Consider the following 19,325-nt stretch of genomic DNA (forward strand, 5'->3'; position numbering starts at 1 on the left):
ACCCTCTCTGGCCCTCATCAGGGCAGCCTCCGAGGGGCTCTACCGAACCTCCAGGGTTTTGCTGGGAACACGAGAAAATGCAGGAGCAGCCCAACTGCTCCTTCCAACCACTAACTCCCCAACCACACTCCCCCCTGGTCACCTGCAGCCTGCACACCTGTGAAAGGGCACACTACCTCCTCGCAGAGCTGGCTCTGTTTCTGCGCAGCTGCGACTCTTACAAAACTCCTCTGCACTAGGGGATCGCGCTTACCTGGTTCTGTAGGCCTGGCCGCAGGCGAGTCCATTACTTGGGAGGTCTGATTGCGCATCCCCCCACAGGGTGGCCGCCAAGTGTATTCCGGCTGCAATAAATCTGGTACTTAGTAATCAGAAACCACACTCAAAAATTACAATAGCAGCTACCGTGTTTCCCCGAAAATAAGACCTACCTGGAAAATAAACCCTAGCATGATTTTTCAGGATGACATCCCCTGAACATAAGCCCTAATGCCTCTTTTGGAGCAAACCTTAATAGAAGACCCGGTCTTATTTTCAGGGAAACACGGTACCATACTAAAACAGTACTAAATACATGTTAAATCAAGTATATAGTTGTCCCTCGGCATCCTCAGGGGATTGGTTCCAGGACCCCCTAGGACACCCAAATCCAGATGACCAAGTCCCGTATAGGGAATGCTGTCGTATTTGCATATATCCTGGGTACATCCTCTTGTCTACTTGAAATCATCTCTAGGTTACTTATAATACCTAATACAATGTAAGTGCTATGTAAATAGTTCTTATACTGTATTGTTTGGGGAATAATGACAAGAAGAAAGTCTGTACATGTTTAGTACAGACACAACCATCGAAGGCCTAACTACATGGTACACGTCAGCAACAATGTAACTTTTTCCCCAAAATATTTTCAATCCACGGTTGACTGAATTCTCCATGTAGAATCTGTGATATGCAGGGCTGACTGTAGTCGAATCCCTACAACAATCCAGGCTGCCATTCCCATTTTACAGGTAAGGAAACGGGGGCTCAGAGGGGTTAAGTAATTCTTTGAAGGTCATCCATCTAGGAAAGTGGCCAAACTTCTATTAGAATCCAGCTCTCTGTAAGCCCAGAGTCCATCTCTTAAGCCCCACACTATACCAGTGTTTAAAGAATATGTGTGTACAGAATGGTCATAGAGAGAGAAGCTCAGAGAGCCCGGATAGGAGGCTGCTCTCATTTGTCCAGGTGAAAGTGGGGATACCTGAGGGGGCGGTGGCAGAGGCATGGAGAGAATGGAACAGGAGACTGCAGCTCTTTGGAGAAAGAATGATAAGCAAGGAAAAGAAAAGAAAGCAACAAGAGAGAAAAGGAAAAGAAACTAAAAACAGAGACGAGAAGAGGAAAAAGCAAGAGAGAGAATGTCTGATGAGGATCTGTGGTACCCGTTTGCATGTGAAAGCTGTAAGAAAATGTCAAACCCAAACTCTGGTACCCCTGGCCTGGCTAGCTAGAGGGCGCCCTCCTTGCTGCCCTACTCTCTTGCTCAGCCTTTTCTGTCCTCCCATCAGCGACCTTGCCCTGGGAAAGCAGGCCAGAGCCAGGCCCTGGACACCTGCCTGCACACCTCACTGCTGTTCCCAAAGGAGCCAAGCATGCAGTTTCGGACACCCTCACTTGACCCTGCCCTCTGGAAAGGGCCTGGGGTGGCTTCCATGTGTGTCCTGGAGTGAAGGAGGGACACAGACTCACCAGATGGAAGAGGCGCGAGTTGGGGAGTGGGGGTGGGTGTTCCATGCCCATGGGAGGTGGAGGGTAGCGGATCTGGGTCCAGTCCTCAAAGCCATGGTGTGGCACCATGGCTGGCATGGGTGGGTAGGCATAGGGGTAGGCCCCACAGAGATGCTCCGGGTGGGGCTCCATGTGGTACCGCTCTGCCGAGGCCTGCAAGAAAAGCTCACGTCTGGCTCCGGCCTGTGATGGGCTGCACAGGCCACCCCCAGTGATACCCATCTTATCTCCCCTTCTTTATTTAGGATTTTAGTTCTCTGAAGGCTGGTACATGAGCATGAATAGCTGGGACATGGGCACGGAAGGCTGGCACATGCACAGGGAAGGCTGGCACATGCACGGGGAAGGCTGGCACATGCACGGGGAAGGCTGGCACATGCACAGGGAAGGCTGGCACATGCACAGGGAAGGCTGGCACATGCACGGGGAAGGCTGGCACATGCACGGGGAAGGCTGGCACATGCACAGGGAAGGCTGGCACATGCACAGGGAAGGCTGGCACATGCACGGGGAAGGCTGGCACATGCACAGGGAAGGCTGGCACATGCACGGGGAAGGCTGGCACATGCACGAGGAAGGCTGGCACATGCACACGGAAGGCTGGCACATGCACGGGGAGGGCTGGCACATGCACGGGGAAGGCTGGCACATGCACGGGGAAGGCTGGCACATGCACGGGGAAGGCTGGCACATGCACACGGAAGGCTGGCACATGCACGGGGAGGGCTGGCACATGCACGGGGAAGGCTGGCACATGCACACGGAAGGCTGGCACATGCACGGGGAAGGCTGGCACATGCACGAGGAAGGCTGGCACATGCGCACGGAAGGCTGGCACATGCACGGGGAGGGCTGGCACATGCACGGGGAAGGCTGGCACATGCACGGGGAAGGCTGGCACATGCACGGGGAAGGCTGGCACATGCACGGGGAAGGCTGGCACATGCACACGGAAGGCTGGCACATGCACGGGGAAGGCTGGCACATGCACGGGGAAGGCTGGCACATGCACGGGGAAGGCTGGCACATGCACACGGAAGGCTGGCACATGCACGGGGAAGGCTGGCACATGCACGGGGAAGGCTGGCACATGCACACGGAAGGCTGGCACATGCACGGGGAAGGCTGGCACATGCACGGGGAAGGCTGGTACATGCACGGGGAAGGCTGGCACATGCACGGGGAAGGCTGGCACATGGAAACACAGAATATCAGCAATGATGACAGCTAATGTGTCGTGAGCACTTACTCTGTACCAAGTACTGATCTAAATGCTCCCCCTGCATCACCTCATTAGTTAGTTGGACACCTGAACAAACACTGCCTCTCCCTTCAGACTGTAGCTCCCTGCAGAAGGGAAAGCAAGGTAAGGGCTGTTTCCCCCCTCAAGCCCCCTCACCTTTGCTTTCCTCTTCTGCTGTCTGAGGGCTTCTTTCGCCTTCTCCTCATCTTTGAATGCTTTTAGCTGAGGAAGGAAGGAGAGAGAGAAGATCATTGGCCCAGATGCTCCCCGGCCAACCTTGGACCCAGGGCCTAAGCAGCCCCAGGGCTGCCCAACGGATGTGCAGGGGTCCCAGTCCGGGCTGTCCTGCCTGGCCAGCCCTGAGGAAGGGCCTTAGGGGACACTGCACCGCCCAAGCCATTGGCTACAGGTAAGGCCTACTCATGGGAAGTCTGAACGCCTGTCAGGAGGGTTCCCGTGAGCCACCCTGCCCTTGTGCTTCCATATTATCATTTTCAGTTGCATTCTGTGAGCGAGTGGGTGGCTGGCTCAGGACCAATTCCTGAATTTGCTTTTTAAAGGCATCCAAAACGATTGTGAAAAGCCAGAGCTAGAGGTCACAGAGGGGAAGGGTCTTGCTGAGGTGCACAGAAATTTAGCAGCAGAACCAGCGAGTCTCCGGATATCCAGTCTCACCAGGGACCCTCCAATGCATGTCCCCCTCCCTGTGAGGACAGGTCAACAGCCCCTTCCTTGGTCCAGCTCCTCTCACCTGGGCATTTGACAGGGTGACCTGGGCCTGCAGTTTCTCCACCTGCTTCTTCAGCTCTTCCTTCTCCTCATTCATGCGCTCTCGATCGCTACGCTCCCTCTGGAAGTCTTCCTCAAAGATCTTAACCTGGAGAGGCGGGGAGGGGAGAAGGGAGAGGGGTGAGAAAGGAAGGGCCGTTCTGAGCGCAGGCGCAGACCTACTTGGGCCCAGAAGCCCAGGCCTGCTACTGGGAGTCACAGACATCATATCACCCTGTCTCGACAGCCCCCATAGGGAAGGGAATGGGTACACCTCCAGCCATACCCCCAACTTCAAACAGTAGTTCTAGGTCCCTCTAGTTTATATTCTGGGTTTCAACACAGGGCTTTATTTAAACAAGGGGTCCGTGGCTTTGGGGGAACAAAAAGGTTGACAGCCGTCAGCCAGTCCAGTCCTTTCATTCTGCTCCAGCCTCGGGGAGGCGGAGGCCACAGGGCCACCATGTGGGTGGAAGGCCAGCTCAGAGAGCAGAAGGCCTACAAAACTCTCCCAGGTCTCCCAGGGTGCCAGGCAGGGAAGGCGCTGGGACAAGGCCCTGCCTCTGTCTCTGCACCCGCAGTTTCACATCCTTAAGGCAGGTCAGTGGGACTCTGACTGGTCTGAGATGACGTAGGAGGATCCAAAGCATGGCTCCCATAGAAACACCTGGGAGAAGCATGACCTTTTCAATCTCCTTTCAAACCTCCTCTGCTCCTCCAGGAGAAAAGTCTCCATTTTATACTAGTATGTCTTTAATGCCTTTCTAGTATGTGTTCATGTCCCTTAAACAAAGGGAAAATGGACTCAAGTGCAGAGTCTTCTGAGACAAGAGTATCTAGCTCAAGTTCAATAACACTGTTTTGCTTTTACTATATTTCTTGCTTATGGTTACTTTCTATATATGGCAAATAATAAGCAGGTTTTTCTATTTATAGTAGTGACATAAAGCTCCTCTTAATTACATTTAATGAAACTAATTTATTTTTAAAATACTAGGTAAATAGTAGCACAGTTGCGGTACAGACGTGGCTAAATCACACAAGTGGCAGGAAAATGACCTAGTTAGGGACACACTGCTGGAAAGGACAAAGCCATATAACCAGGCCAGGGTCCTGGTTATACAGCTTCCACGGGATTGCAAGCCCATCCTGGGCCCTCAGGAATGCTCCAGCTCCCACTGAGCACCTCCCACCTGGCCTCCTTCCCTCAGGCTCACCTGCTGTTTCAGCAATTCGTTCTGTGTGACCAGCTCCTGTTTTCTCAGGAGGCCCCCAGCTCCTTCCGGGCTCCCAAAAGCTGTTGGGGGAGACGATGGGGAGGCCTGGATGCTCAGTGCTTCCTCCAAGGCCTGGGATCAGGAAGAGAGGAGATGGGCCCATCAGCAAAAGCCCAGGAAGTCAGATCCCATTGGAGGGGTCATCCTCAGGGGCCCCCTTCCTGATAATACTGATAATAATAACCACCACCATCAGCACGATTTAATAAATGTTGCCTTCTTTATTAACACTATCTATACATCATTTCACTGAATCCTCTCCACAGTTCTCGGAACTAAAGACTATGATCATCATCCCCATTTTATAGATGTGAAAACTGAGGTTCAGAGACCTGAAGTGATTTGTTTAAAGTCACACAGCTAGTAAGAGGCAAAGCAGGGATTCAACCCCACTGTGTGCTCCTAACCAGCAGCCTAATCTGGGATCTTTAGGTAGAAGGGAGACTCTCCCCTTCCCTGAGCAGGTGTGGCTCAATTCCAGCACCCAGACCTAGGAGGAATATTAAGTCCTTTGGGGAAGCCTCAGTCTCCTCGACAACTGCCCCGCCCTGAGGTTCTTCAGCTTCCACAGCCCATTCCCACTAGGTCATCCTCACCTCTTCTGAAGTTAGATTAGACTGGATTTTAATTTTGACTTATTTAACTTTCCTAAACCTGAAAATGGGCTGAAACATCACCAAATAACATTCGAAAATAGAAAAAAAAACCTACCCTTTTCCTACCATGCTCACAAAACTTTCTTTTATGTAAATTGTGTGCTCACATCTTCTTGAAAGGTTTCCATTAACTGGTTTACTCCTTCAACCCTGCTAACATGTTACTTGGGGACTTTGGACCATCTCTCGAGACTGGCCACCCTCATCAGCACCTGGACTTCAGCTCCCTGGCCAGCAGGGCCTCTGTTCGCCACACGTCAGCATTGCCCAGGGTGCCTCCCTGGACCATGGGGAGATAAAGGAAACCTTCCCCAACTTGGACCTGGGCCCCCACTTGGTCTCCTCGACTCCCCCAGAAACAAGGCAACTGCTGAGCCAAGAGTCAATTTAGGGTGCTGCAGGGGAATATGTGGCTCCCCTTCATCCTCCTACTCCATTCGACCCATTTTGAGGTGAGAAGACTGAGCTCCAGGGACAGGGAGAGCCTTGTACAGGCATCCACATCAGCGTCTCTGTCCCCAGCTGTTCCAGGAAACCTGGACGGCAGTGAATCTGCCTGGGTCATCTCTCCAATCAGCACCACGTACAACATCCTGCCTGGATTCAGACCCCAAATTCCCCGGCTTGGGACAAATCATTCTCTTCTAGGAGAACAGGTCACAGGGCTCCAGACTCAGCATAATCAATGCTTTTCAAACACCAACATGGAAGGGAAAAGGTGAGCCAGACTCAACAAGTCCTCCAGGCCTGCAGAGCACATTTCCTCTCAAAGCTCCCTCTTCTAACCCCTGCCCTGAAGGTGAGCAGGGCTAGAGTGAGTCCAACCAGGGATCAGATGGCAACACTGAGGCCCCGAGAGGAGGGTACAGTGTCTGAGCTGGGACGAGAACCAGCCCCCATCCCGGCCCAGCCCACTGCCACTCGCCCTGGCTCAGAGGACAGGGTTTCAGCCTCCACCCCGGATCCCACTTCTCGAGGGCAGGAACCCTCGGGCCTGTGCTCATCCACTCTGTTCAGTGAGTACTTCCTGAACATGTGCTTGGTGCCAGGCGCTGGGGGTATATGCCCTGGCGAAGACGTACACCTCCCACCACTGCATGAGAAGACACAATGTTAAACAGGTAATCACAAGAAAACGTGAGAAGAGGTGTGAAAGAAGTTGCTGGTAGTCTATGCACAGAACACAGTGATGTGAATGAGTCGGGGAAGGCCTCGCTGAGCCCGAACAACGGGCAGAGCAGCACCGTGTGAGGAAACCGCGCGTCCAAGGCCATGGAGGGGGAGTGAGCACAGACTCAGGCCAGAGCCCGCCACTCAGCGTGAGCAGAGGGACAGGCAGAGGTGGGGGGACCATGAGGCGGCACCGAGGCCCGCAGCGTCAGGGCCATGACCCAGGAGTGGCCCCTCCTGAGCTGAGGGTCACGCGCACTAGAGATGGAGTGGGCGTTGCAGGTGGGCTCAGGGAAGTTCTGCCTGCCCAAGGGACCAGGGCCAAGGCGCCCACCTTGTTGAGCCGCTGGATCTCCTTTTCCTGGTAATCCCGCTGCCGGGTCAGTGGACTCAGCTGATCCTGCAGGTACTTGACCTTCTGGAGCAGCTCCTTGGTCTCTTCTGTCAGTCGCTCCTTGTCGGTCTGCAGAGAGCACAGGGTTGGTAAGCAGGCGGCTTCTCCAGGAGGCCGGGACTGCCTGCCCTGCCTGCCCCACCCCTCACGCAGGCAAGCCTCCTCTCTCTCTCCCTCAGCAGCCCCACAATGCTCGCTCACAGTGCACTGTGCAAGGCACCTAGGCTTAGAGTGCTAATGCCCATGGGGTCCTGTCCTCAAAGAAGAGGCACTTTGGTTGCGTGAAAGGCCCTGGGTCCTGACACCAGCTCCTCTACCAGCGAGTTGAGACCTGGGGCATGTCACAGCACTCTCTGGTCTAAGCCACCTATCAGTCATGGGTAAAGGGTGCTGAACCTGAGTCGCAGAGGAGCTTCAGGTGGTCAGGGGGCCCTAAACCTGAATGCAAGATTTTGTCTGTGCAATTTTCTAGAGACAAAAGCCATAGTTTCCACCAGATTTGCACAGGGATCTTACGTGACACACAGAAAATGATAAATAAACCACAAGAGGATCTCTAAAGGACCTTTCTGCTCTTACAGTCTCTGAACCAAGAGGGCAGAAGAAATCCATGTAGCATAACGCAGAAAGTGTTCCTCCAAAGGAAAGAGTACTCAAGCTAAAAGAAAGCACTAGAGCTGAGACGAAACGAGGGAAGGCTTCACGGTAGAAATACCGCTCCAACACCCAACACCCACGATGGAAAGTCAGGCTTCTTCACCGCAGAGGGCCACAGCTGGACTGGCCTTTGGAGAACTGTCAAGTCCTCGCTCCTTTATTTGATGGGAAATGAAATGTGCAGGGAGGGGAGGTGACTTATCCCAGGCCACACACTGAGCTGAGGCTAGAGCCCAGGTCTCCTCATTTCGCTGCTCTCCCTACTTGCAAATCAAAGGAAGTATTTAAAAATATGAGAGGGCAGTCAAAGATTGCTGAGCGCAACCTTTGTCAGGAGGTGTGGGAGCTGCTCTGGGCTCCCACTACAGAGGCTCCAGAATTAGCACGGCCTCTGTCGCCCTGTGTCCTTATCTGCAGGGCCCCCAGCTTTGTCTTGAAACCTGCCGCCTTCCCGCCGCTGAAAGAGAGGCGTTGTCAGATCCAGGGACTTCTCCACCTACTGATGTGAGCGAGGGGTCTGGCTCACAGTCACAAGTGTGACTGTACTCAAAAGAAAAGTTAGGCAGTGTCCTCCGTAACACGCCTCTTCAAGTTAAGGAGCGGTCACTGAGGCAGGCAGACAGCCCAGATAAGGCCCCTGGGCGTCACATGCTGAGAGCAAACTCTGAAATGCAATCTGTCGTGAAAATGCCCATTGTTAAGCAATGGAAAAGCAGCCTGGGCCTAGTTTCCACAAAGGAGAAGACACTGCGACATAAATAAAATCTCCCATGAGTCTGGGGGTCAAGTGGCCTTTCCTTTTTAAGTTGTAACAGGATCCGGAAAGGCCTTGGCTAGTATCAGTCACACGCAGGACAGAGCACATGCTATTCTTCAGGGGACGTAGTCCTGGACCCCACACTGCATGTGGGCCTTTCTGTCCTCTCCCCGGACCCTATAACTTCTCCTGGGTAGTACTGAACACACTTCTACGCGTTTGCTTCTGTAACTAGTTGTTTGGCGTCTCTTCCCCCTCAAGGGTGGGACTTGTCTGTTCACGGCTGAGTCTCTGTGCCCACCACACTGCCAAGTGCATGCTCTGTTGAACAATGACTGCACAAATGAACAAAGAAGCGTCGTCTAATGTTTCAGCCTCGCCCTCATCACAGCTCTAAACACTCAATAGCCCCCGACCCCCATCGAGTGCGCCAGAGCTGGCCTGCTCAGCTCTCTCTTATACCCTGTGCTTCCCCAGTCCATAGGTTTTAATGGAACAAAAAGTTCTTCTGGATGAAAACAAGAAAATATGAAAAGCAATGGCTAATCCAACCTCAATTTTTAGATGGGAAACTGAGGCACGAGGAAGTACTTTTGCCTACAGGCACACAGCGCTTCAGCACCAGAGCCAGAGCTGGAACCTCCAGGTCTCCCGAGTCCTGTCCCCCAGCTTGTTTATTCCACTGCGCTCCTGGTTAACGGGAGTGGGGAGAAGGCCTCCCGGAGCTGAACCTGCAGCTCCCGCAGTCGCACTTGCCTCCTCCATTTCAATCTTGGACTTGGCCAGGAGGAGCTTGCGGTCAAAGTCACGCTGCTTCTGCTCCCGCTCAGCCTCTAGGTCAGTCACCTGCTTCTGTATGTCCGCCAGCTTCTGGCGCAGCTCAGTGATCTGGGGTCAGAGGCAGAGAGAGGGGTGCGTGAGGGTGAACATCCAAGGTTCCAAGCTGCTGAGAAGGAAGAAGCAAGCAGGACACTAGGGACACAGAGCACAGCCCAGAGCCTGGCTCAGCCTTGACTTCCCATCACTCTCCCACGCTACCTTCTGCTCGTACTGCTGCTTCATGGACCGGAAATGCTGGTCCCATTGCTTGTTCACTTCAAGCAGCTGTGGGGAGAGATTGCGGTTAGCAAGAGACAAGCAGAGAAAGACCAAAGACAGCCAACTGCACGCACACCAGCTTCCAAGGAGCACGCAGGGTGTGGGAACAAGCGGTGCCTACAGACACTGCCTCAGTCCCTAGCTTCCCAAAACCTCAACACTCCTCAGAGATTCACCTTTATCAACTGCCACATTTTCTCTTTGCCAGGACGAGACTAATACCAAACACAGAAACAGTATTTAAGCTTGGCGTACAATTAGAGAACAGATACCTCTTTAGAGAGCAGTTTGGGACTATGTATTCAAATTCTGAGTTCTCAGTCTCTTTACCTCAATAATTCCACTCTGAAAAATGTAACCACAAGAAGCACTTGCACAAAAGTGTGTAAAAATGTATGTATATTGCTCATCATCTCAATGATGTTTGTATTACAAGACAATCTAGAGGCCCACCTAAGCATAGATAGGTTAAGGAAATTAGAGCATAAACAGAAAATGGAGCATTGTGAAGCTATTCAGAAAGCCAGGCATTTAATACATTGCCTCAGTTATAAGGCAATGTATTATTTGCCATACTCTTGATATAACAGTTCCTCAGGGAAGAAAAAAAACCTCTAGATCATTAAATAAATGAAATGGGAAAGGGTGTCTCAATTTCAGAAACATGGGATAAAAAGTACCAAAAAACTAAAGGAATACAGTATATTTAGAAATAAGTACCCTCAAAGATATAGTTTATTTTAAACAAAGAAAAGGAGAAAAGAAATTTGCAACGCAGCCTGTATAATTTTTTCTGCTATTTTAAAAAGCAGATCATACATTAGTAAGTACATAGAAAAGAATGAGGAATATGCAGTGAATTGTTATCAGTTGTGGTCGTCTCTAGTAGTTGAGATTCTCAATCTTTTTATAATGATTATATTACTTTTATAATAAAAACAAAGTACCTTACAGCAATACTAACAGAAAACTAAAATTAATATGCACGTAAGCAAAAGATAAATGGAGCCTGACTTCCAAACGTGCAGGAAGACCTGGGAGGCAGAAAGGCCCAGGGGCCTGGAGAACAACCTGAGTTGTGTGGAGAGGGGGGCTAAAGGAACTGGGCTCCATCTCCGGTCTGGAAATTCCGGCCTAGGCGTGGGAGGTGGAGCAGGAACAGGCACGAGACACAAGGGAATAACCTCAGCTTCTACAGACTCTCAGCTGGTTAGTGCCACAAGAAGACGTGGGATCCTCTCCTTCTGTGACAGTCCCTCCCTGAACCAGCTGCTTGGTGACAGATGGACCCCCGGTTCCCTACTCCTACTGCTGAAACTTGCCTACCTTATCACAACCTCTTTCCACCATCCAAGGTTTACTGTGGGAGCCTTCCGAAACTACCCCTCCCCTGCCAACAATTTTAGGCCATGCCTCAAATGCCACCTCCTCAGTGGCTACTGTGAGCAGGAGGAATGATCGAGAGACAAGAGTCCAGGACAAGGCATGGGTCTCTCCCATGGGTAGATGGTTCCGTGGTCACCAGGGCAACTCACCATGGTGACCTCAGACTAGCAAGAGGCAGAGCACCAAGGAGGGCCTTGTCCTGCCGGTCTCAGAAGGGGAGACAGGTCTTCCTGGGCCACCACCCTCTCCAGCCACCTACCTCAGTGCGCTGCTGCTCCAGCATCTTCACCTTCTTCTCAGCAGCACCCAAGGCTCCCACTTCTGGCATCTTACCTGCTATCACACTAGCCTAGGGAGAAACAGAGGGGCCTTCAGCAAAACCTCAAATAACAATTGTCTCGCCACCCCTAGCTCCTCTAAGGCCCCTCACCCAGCCCTCTGTCTCCCACCTCTTTACCCTCCCACTGACCAGGACACAGAGACACCCCAGCCACGACCAAGGCCCCTTTGTGAAGCCCACTGAGACCTCCTGATCTACGGTGGCTGGTTCCTAAGTGCTTTTCCCCGGCCCTTCTGCCCTCTTCCCTTCCCTCCCCAGGACCACTTCTTTCCTAGCTCAGGCTCTATCTCTAAGGGACTGCCCACTGTTCTCCACCCCAACCCCCATCAGCCAAAAATCCTCTGTTCTGGAAGGCAAGAGTTAAATAGTTTTTAATGTTTCGTAAAACACTATTTTAAAATGTTTTTAGGAGGATACAAAAATAAATAAGGCCGTGTGTATGTGTGATCAGTACACGTACACAGATTTCCTAGCTCTAGCCTCTGAGAGGGGCTAAAGCAGTGACCTCCCCCCCCGCCCCCCAGGAACAACAACACACACAGGGCCCAGATCTTGGTTTCTAAATGCCATTCTCCTACAAAAAGGAACAGCGCTCCTCAGAGAGGTGCTTAATTCCAGGCCTGGGGTGGGAAAGACATAAGATGAGTCTGGAGCATCTTATGATACCAGAAAGTAAGGAAGTACTCAATAAGCAGAAGAAGGACATGTCAAATGGGCATAGGAGACAACTTGAAAGAGCTTCCTATGGCCACGCTGGAACACTCTGAACAAGAAGATAAATCATGATAGGATTGTAACCCAAAGAACACAATAAATATCCTTAAGTTCATATTGGTAGAAAGAAAGAGCTAAATAGTTAAATAAATGGGAGAGAAGGGGACAATTCCTCCTTATAGAAGAATTCCTATTAGTGACTGCAGAAGGGATGAGGGAAATACAAAATCGCCATTAGAATACTACAGTTAATAATAATCACAGGCGCAGCTGGTTGGCTCAGTTAGAGGGCAGCGCTCATAACACCCTGGTTGCTGGTTCGATTCCCACATGGGCCAGTGAGCTGCGCCCTCCCCAACTAGATTGAAGTTACAATGACTTGACTTGGAGCTGAGGGGCCTGGAAAAACACACTGTTCCCCAACATTTCCCAATGAAAATAATAACAATAATAATAATCATCATCACTATGAGATCCTCCAATATATACTGAAATTAGTGAGCAAAAGTATAAGAGAAACAAGACGTTTGCACAGTCTCAAAGTTTCTCCTAAAAAACAAATATATAATTACAAAGAGAAAATGCGTCCCTTGATAAGGAGAAACCTGACAGACATGTCCTTAGCTGTGTGATCACGGTTGACAGGAATCAGACACACCGACAGCATCTACCCAGGGCACTGAAAACAGCATGGTGTCAGTGCTGTGGAGTTCTTGCCCAAATCCATAACCTCAATCCTATCATAAGAAACCATCAAATAAACCCAAACTGAGGGACATTCTACAAAATGACTGGCCAGTAGAACCCAAAAGTGTCAAGCTCATGAAAGGGAAGGAATGACTGGCAATTGTCACAGACTGAAGAAGACGAAAGAGAGGTGATAAGTAAATGCACTGTGGGACCTGGAATCGATCCTGGTACAAAAGAAGAACATGAATGAAAAGCTGGTGAAAGCTGAACAAAGTCTGCAGTTTAGGTAATAGGATTGTGCCAGCATTAATCCTAGCTTTGATCACTGAACCATGGTTACGTAAGATGTTAAGGCTTTGGGTGAACCCTGAGGGCAGAACTTGTGAGACTCAAGTGCCCCCTGCAGGCAAAGGTCTGTAAGCACACCACAGAGTCAGGGAGGAAGGGGAGTGAGCTGGGGGAGCTCTTCAGGGACCATCACCTCCTCTGAGAAGGGCAAGAGATGGGCCTGCCCCTACAGGCCTGCTGTCTCTTGGAGTCGAGCTGTGCTTAGTATTATTGGGGAAAGAGGAAAAAGGGGTTCTAGGCTCCCGGAGGGTATACTCTTAACATCCACCAAGAAGAGAGGAACCAGCCAACCTGGCTGCCAAATCTGCCATTGGTAGCCAAATCTGCCATTGAAAGCAACAGGTAATGATCACCATTTCCTACGTGCCATAAACTAAACTTACTCTACAGGCATCACATCACTGAATACTCCAACCACCTTTTGAGGTAGGTGTTAATGTTTCCATTTTATAGAGGGGAAAACTGAGGCCAGAGGGTTTATGTAACTTGTCCAAGGCAGCAGCGCTGGCAGGAGTTGGAGCCAACATTCGACCCACATACAGTGGGGTACAGGCTTCACGGCTGCCCGTAATGCACACCTTCTACGGGACCATCATCCCCGGCAGGGCAGTAAGAACATTTGGCCTTCCAGGGAGCCAAGGGAGAGCAGTCGATATTAAAGGGCTTTGGAAAAGTGAAGAGGCCTGCCTATCGACCTCTGACAACCCAGGAGAGAGCAGGACAGTCCACACGAGGGCAGACAAGGCAAGCACTGATGTGAGGGTAAGTGGAAGCAGAGAGGGGCCCATGGGCTGGGGTTCAGAAAGCCCCCTCTCAGCACGGTTCCCTGCCCTACCCACGGGCTGTCAGATAGCTGATGGTGCAGGAGTCTTAATTAGGTGACATCATGTGACTTCTCCAAGCCTCCTGCCATAGCTGGGCCGTGGAGTAATAGTCCTGGCCCTGCCTACCTTGCAGGTAGAGAGGAGATCCAAATAAGACAATGGGTTTGACGTCTTGGGTAAACTCTACAGTAATTAAGTTATTAGGATAATCACTACTATTACATAGGTCTGGGCTTTGTTACAGACGTTGAGTTCTGTTGAACAGCCATTAAACCCCATGGCGGGGGCGGGGACAGGGGAGGCTCAGTGCTGCAGCCACAAGAAAGGCACAGACCAGGCAAGGAAGGAGAGCCAGCTCCTGCTTGGGGACTGGATGCGAGCCCGGGCTGGGAGCGGGTGGGAAGAGGGCAAGTGGGCCAGACCCTGGGCATTACCAGGCTGTGCCCTCCTCTCTCTGTGTCAGAGGCTCCAAGGCACAATCACAGGAGCTTATCAGAGTCCCCTGAAAAGCTTTCAGGGAGCTAACACCCTCATTCTGCCAGGACTATCTGAGAAGTTAAACTGCCTTTTGGGAGCTGCGTTGTAAGAGAGACCTTGACAAACGAGGATGTGCTCAGGGAATGTACTCAGATTAAGCAAAGGACTCAACAACACCTTCTATAAGCAATGGCCGCAGGAACTATTCAGTCTGGGAAACAGAGGCTTGTTGGGGGTAACAGAGCCACGATCATGGCCGGCAGCCTAAGTGTGTCACAAGGAATAGGGTTGAGCAGTGGAAGTTCCAAAGAGGCAGACTGTTAGGCCACGCTAAGGAAAAGCCATCTTGAGACTAGAACCTTCTAACAACGGAATTGGCTGCAAAAGTAGGTAGTGAGCTCACTGCCACTAGAGGTGACAACAGAGGCTTGCACTGGCAATCGGGGATGCTGTGGAAGGAGTCTCTGACCACATACCTGCGGCTGTCCGACCATCCCCTTCTTGCCTGCGCCTTCCATCTTTGGTGAGCCTGGCCGCCCACAGGCGCCCTCTTTGCTGCTGCTCATCAACAATTTCTTGAGTTCCATATTTTCTTCCCTGGGTCAGAGGCAAACAGAGAGGTCACGTTGCTGGCCCTGGGTTACAGAGGCTGAGGCTCTTAAACCTCTACTCATCTAAGTTGTAGCTGTGTCCTGGCGAGTAAGGTAATACCCTGAAACCTGCCCTCAGATGGAACCACAAAGAGCATCATTATGCCACTGTGTGGCAATCTGTGGGCTTTCCTAGCAGTCTCAGCTCATTAACAGCAGGGTTTCCCCATCTGTGGGATGTCTGTATACATGAGATCTCCAGCACACATCCAAACCTGCATTAAATAACACGGAATCACACTCTCGTGAGAGAGGTACACCCTGTCCAGTTATAGCCAAACTTCCTGTGCAAAGCATGGGAAAAGCCTCAGTTTGGTGCTAACCCATCTTGAGCACCTTTCTAATACTTGCCAGTCTCCCTGGTAACGGAGAAAGAGCAGGCTTCAGGCTCAGAGCCTTCCGTTGGCAACAGTACTTCACCAGATTTTATCAACATCCTTCCATTTTCATTGCATTGACTGTTGGAGTTTTCTATTTGTTATAGGTAATGCTGTCTTCCATTTACTCTAGGGAAAGCTTTCTTTATAATAATTTTCAGTAAAAGCATGATTCAAACTAAAGTAAATTCTGAAGTAATAAGGCGGGTGATACAGGACATACTAAAAGTGATGTGGACTCAAGTATAACTGAAATACGGAAAATATTTCTTTATGTTCAATTTGCCAGCTGGTTTCCACGTACTAGAGAAACAGAGAAGGAAAGTGGCTTTCCCAAGGTCACAGAGCAGGGATTTGTACTTTTGCCTTCTAGTCATGAGTCTTTCTATGAGCCTGGGGTTTGGGATCCATGGATGGAGTCATTGTGGCTATAAAACTCTTACTGCTTGGAAATAAGTAAATACATGCAGAAATAAATAAATATATGCTGATTCAAAATGGCATGGTGGCTCAGCAGTGACACATTACTCTGTCTGGGCCTCACATGTCTCTCTCTGGGCTTCAATCTCCCTCTGCACAATGAGGGGTTGAGCCCTCATGATCTCAAAGGGCCCTTTGAGCTCTGACTAAGTCAAATGAGTGTTTCTCCAGCGTGATCCTGGGCCCACCTACACCATAACCACAGAGGCCCTTTGGAAAATAAAGATCCTTACGTCTCGCCTCAGACCGACGGAATCAAGAATCTCGGCAGAGGGAGGGGCAGGAGTGTAAACTTGTATGCCTTGCCCTCAGTGAACCTGATGCACAATTAAATCTGAAACCCACTAGCCCAGAGGAGGAAGCCCTGACTGTTCTCAGGAAAACAGAGCAGGACGGGATGGTGACCAGCAGAGGGCAGCGAAGTCCTGAGCCCTGTCTCCACCATGGGGCAGCCAGCTGCTAACAGGCTAAACTTAGGAGGAAGTTTCCAAAGCATTTTATAGACAGACACTCCTCAAGGTACTCAAGGAGAAAGACCGAGAGACCCGACATCCCAAGCACAGCTCTCAGAGCCCTCAGCCCAGAAATCAGTGCCCTGCACCCAGCCCTCCCTCCGGCCCATCCCACTCATCATCTCTTCTCTGAGGAGCCTAGACTTACCGCAGCCTCTCAGCAGCCTGATCCCGCTGTTCCAGGCCCTTGTCCAGCTTGGCCTTCAGGACCTCATTCTCCTTCCGAAGCTGCCCACACAGGGTCTACAGGGAAGAGAGGTAGATGAGAGCAAGGAAAGGAAAGCGGTGCATCCCCAGTGCAGGTTGATTTTGGAGGGAGGGACTACAGCCATACCAGGTCCCAACACCCCCCCTTTGCACGTCCTCATCCAATCCCACTCAGGACAGCAGGGAGCCGAGCCACCAGGTCCATCCAGGCTCCTTTCTGCATCCTCTCCCTCAGGAGCCAGCCGTGAGGACACATGACTAAGAATCAGCCACAGGGCCCTCTGGTTCTCCAAGATGGAGAGTTCTATTCCTCCTCCTCCTTCATTGCTGTTCCCACTGCCTAGAACACTCTAGAATGCTCTTCCCCACCAGCTTTCCCCTGGCTTACTTCTACTCCTGCTTCAAATCTTAGCCTAAATGTCACTTCCTCAGAGAAGTCCTCCCTGACTCCCACATCTCAGGTGAGTTGGATCACCTTTATTATCCTCGCTCATAGCTACCTGCTCTCACACTTCTTGGTACTTGTGACAATTAGAGCTAAAGAACTGTTTGTGTCCTTATTTTCTTAATGTCTATCCCCGCTCACCCCATCCGCCAGTCTGTGAGCTCCCAGAGGGCTGGAAGCCCCTTCCCACTCTCGTTCCCTGCCAGATCTCCTGCCCGAGCTCAGGACCTAGCACAGGTCGAAGCTTAACTCTGCTGACGGAACACACGACTGAATGACAATGGCCACACAAATGAATGAACAAGTGAAGACCTGAGACGTAGCCTAGGAGCTTGGAGAGTGGGCGGGGCTTCCAGTGTAATAAAATGGTGAGTCAGAAGACGGGGCATTTGGTCAAGACCTCACCAGTTCCTTAGGTGTGGCTCAGGCTTCCTTTGCCTCTGGGACACAGTTCCCTCCCCTACAAAATGGGGACCACTGTTCCTTCTCTGCCTCCTTTATAGGGTTGCTAATATCTGAGGGCTTGTAGTCAAAGCACTGAGAGGTGGGGGCATGGATTATGGAGAGCCAGACTCAAAGCTTCACAGATGAGGAGGGGAGGGCGGTACCAACTAGTAATGGTGATGCGTCATGTCAGTACTGAGTACTCAATCTTTCAACAGATCGTGAGCACTTAACACATGCCAGGTACGTGGTTGGGTGCTCTTCCACCCACTGTCTCATTGGAGCCTCAGAGCGTCCCCAAAACTACGTAGTTCATCTCTATTTTTAAAAGTAGGCTAATGCAGGTAAAATGCTTTGCATGGGGTTGCACAGCTGTTAAGAACCGCCACGGGGGTTAACCTCCATCTGGCAGACCCTCCCCTGGTGTCTCTCTCCCCAGCGATGCAAGGCGGGGGCTGTGAGCTGGGCTGTGAGCAAGGGCAGTGGTATTCGTCAGACATTCCACCTGCTCCTTTCCATTTCCATTTCCCCTGCTGGCCGAGATCACGTGACTAGTTCTGGCCGATGAAAGATGAGTAGAAGTGACAAGTGTTCCTTCTGGGCTGGCCCATGTAGGATTCTCCGAGCCTTTTTTTTCCCTGTGGCTGTGGCTGCCTCCTATTCCAAAGGGCACAAGGTGGAAGGGCCACTAAGTAACCGTGGAGCAGAAACAAGTCCTGGCCACAAACAATGAGGGAAAACTTTTATGTTTCCCTGGAAGATTTCTGAGCTGTTTATTTCCACAGCAAAACCTCGCCCTTTCTGACTAACGCAGGTGAGACTTGGGAAGGCTGCATGGAGAAGACAGCCCGGAACTGGAGAGGGTCAGACATGAGGGATCTGAGGTGGAGAGAACAAAAAACTACTATGACTGGGTCCAGTGCCTAACAGGGGCCGTGCACCATACCTGGCCTTGAAAATGTCTGTTGAGTGAACCAAGGAACAAATCAATGAATGAATGAGGAGAAACCAGATTAATCTGCCTCTACCTACAGGCTGGGCAAATACCCAGAATGCCATGGCCCTGAACGAGGCCTCCAGGGAATGGAACGTTGTGCTCATGGTACTAAGGGAAGGCCAGGACGTGGCTACCATGCTGTCCACCCTTCCAGGCTAGAGAGCTGTTTCCTCCAAGTTTCTGGGAAAATGCCCTGGGCACAAAGCAGCTGATGGAAAAAGGTCATTACAAAAGTCATCATATTCTATCAAAGGAGCTAACAGGGCTCACCTATGCGTTCAGCAGTTTATTCATTCATTCATTCATTCACCAAATGTGCATTAAGCACCTATTAAGTGCCAGGCACTGGGACAGAGCGGTGAATATGACCAACAAGATACCCACCCCTCTTACGAGTCTTACAGTCTAGCAGGAAGTGCAAGGAAGAAAAACACAAAGTAAATAAACCACCTAATAAAATTATTACAAACTATGATAAGAGCTAAGAAGGAAACAAATAAGGGCCTAATATAAAAAATAACAGAGTTTGGCAAGACCTTCCTTTAGGATACCCAGTATTGATCCCCATTTCAAAGCTGAAAACTGACCCTGAAGCCCATGCGACAGCCAGGTGCACCTCCCCAGAGCTCAGCTTTGACACC

The 19,325-nt window shown here is 50.9% G+C and overlaps 1 protein-coding gene across 3 annotated transcripts in view; it reads right to left on the reverse strand.

The window, feature by feature from the left end:
* The window catches only part of TNIP1 (TNFAIP3 interacting protein 1), a 49,268-nt gene that overhangs the window by 1,075 nt on the left and 28,868 nt on the right, over positions 1-19,325 (reverse strand). For all 3 annotated transcript variants that reach the window (XM_081035489.1, XM_081035488.1, XM_081035490.1), the window contains exons 7-17: positions 16,740-16,834; positions 15,049-15,169; positions 11,439-11,528; positions 9,734-9,799; positions 9,452-9,583; positions 7,222-7,350; positions 5,002-5,133; positions 3,768-3,893; positions 3,173-3,238; positions 1,735-1,926; positions 254-344 (exon numbers count right to left, since the gene is read on the reverse strand). In XM_081035489.1, coding sequence (XP_080891615.1) covers positions 254-344; positions 1,735-1,926; positions 3,173-3,238; positions 3,768-3,893; positions 5,002-5,133; positions 7,222-7,350; positions 9,452-9,583; positions 9,734-9,799; positions 11,439-11,528; positions 15,049-15,169; positions 16,740-16,834 — 1,240 coding nt within the window. The remainder of the gene's footprint in view (positions 1-253; positions 345-1,734; positions 1,927-3,172; positions 3,239-3,767; positions 3,894-5,001; positions 5,134-7,221; positions 7,351-9,451; positions 9,584-9,733; positions 9,800-11,438; positions 11,529-15,048; positions 15,170-16,739; positions 16,835-19,325) is intronic.

This window comes from Rhinolophus hipposideros (assembly GCF_964194185.1).
Source record: "Rhinolophus hipposideros genome assembly, chromosome: 23".
NCBI classification, from domain to species: Eukaryota; Metazoa; Chordata; class Mammalia; order Chiroptera; family Rhinolophidae; genus Rhinolophus; species Rhinolophus hipposideros.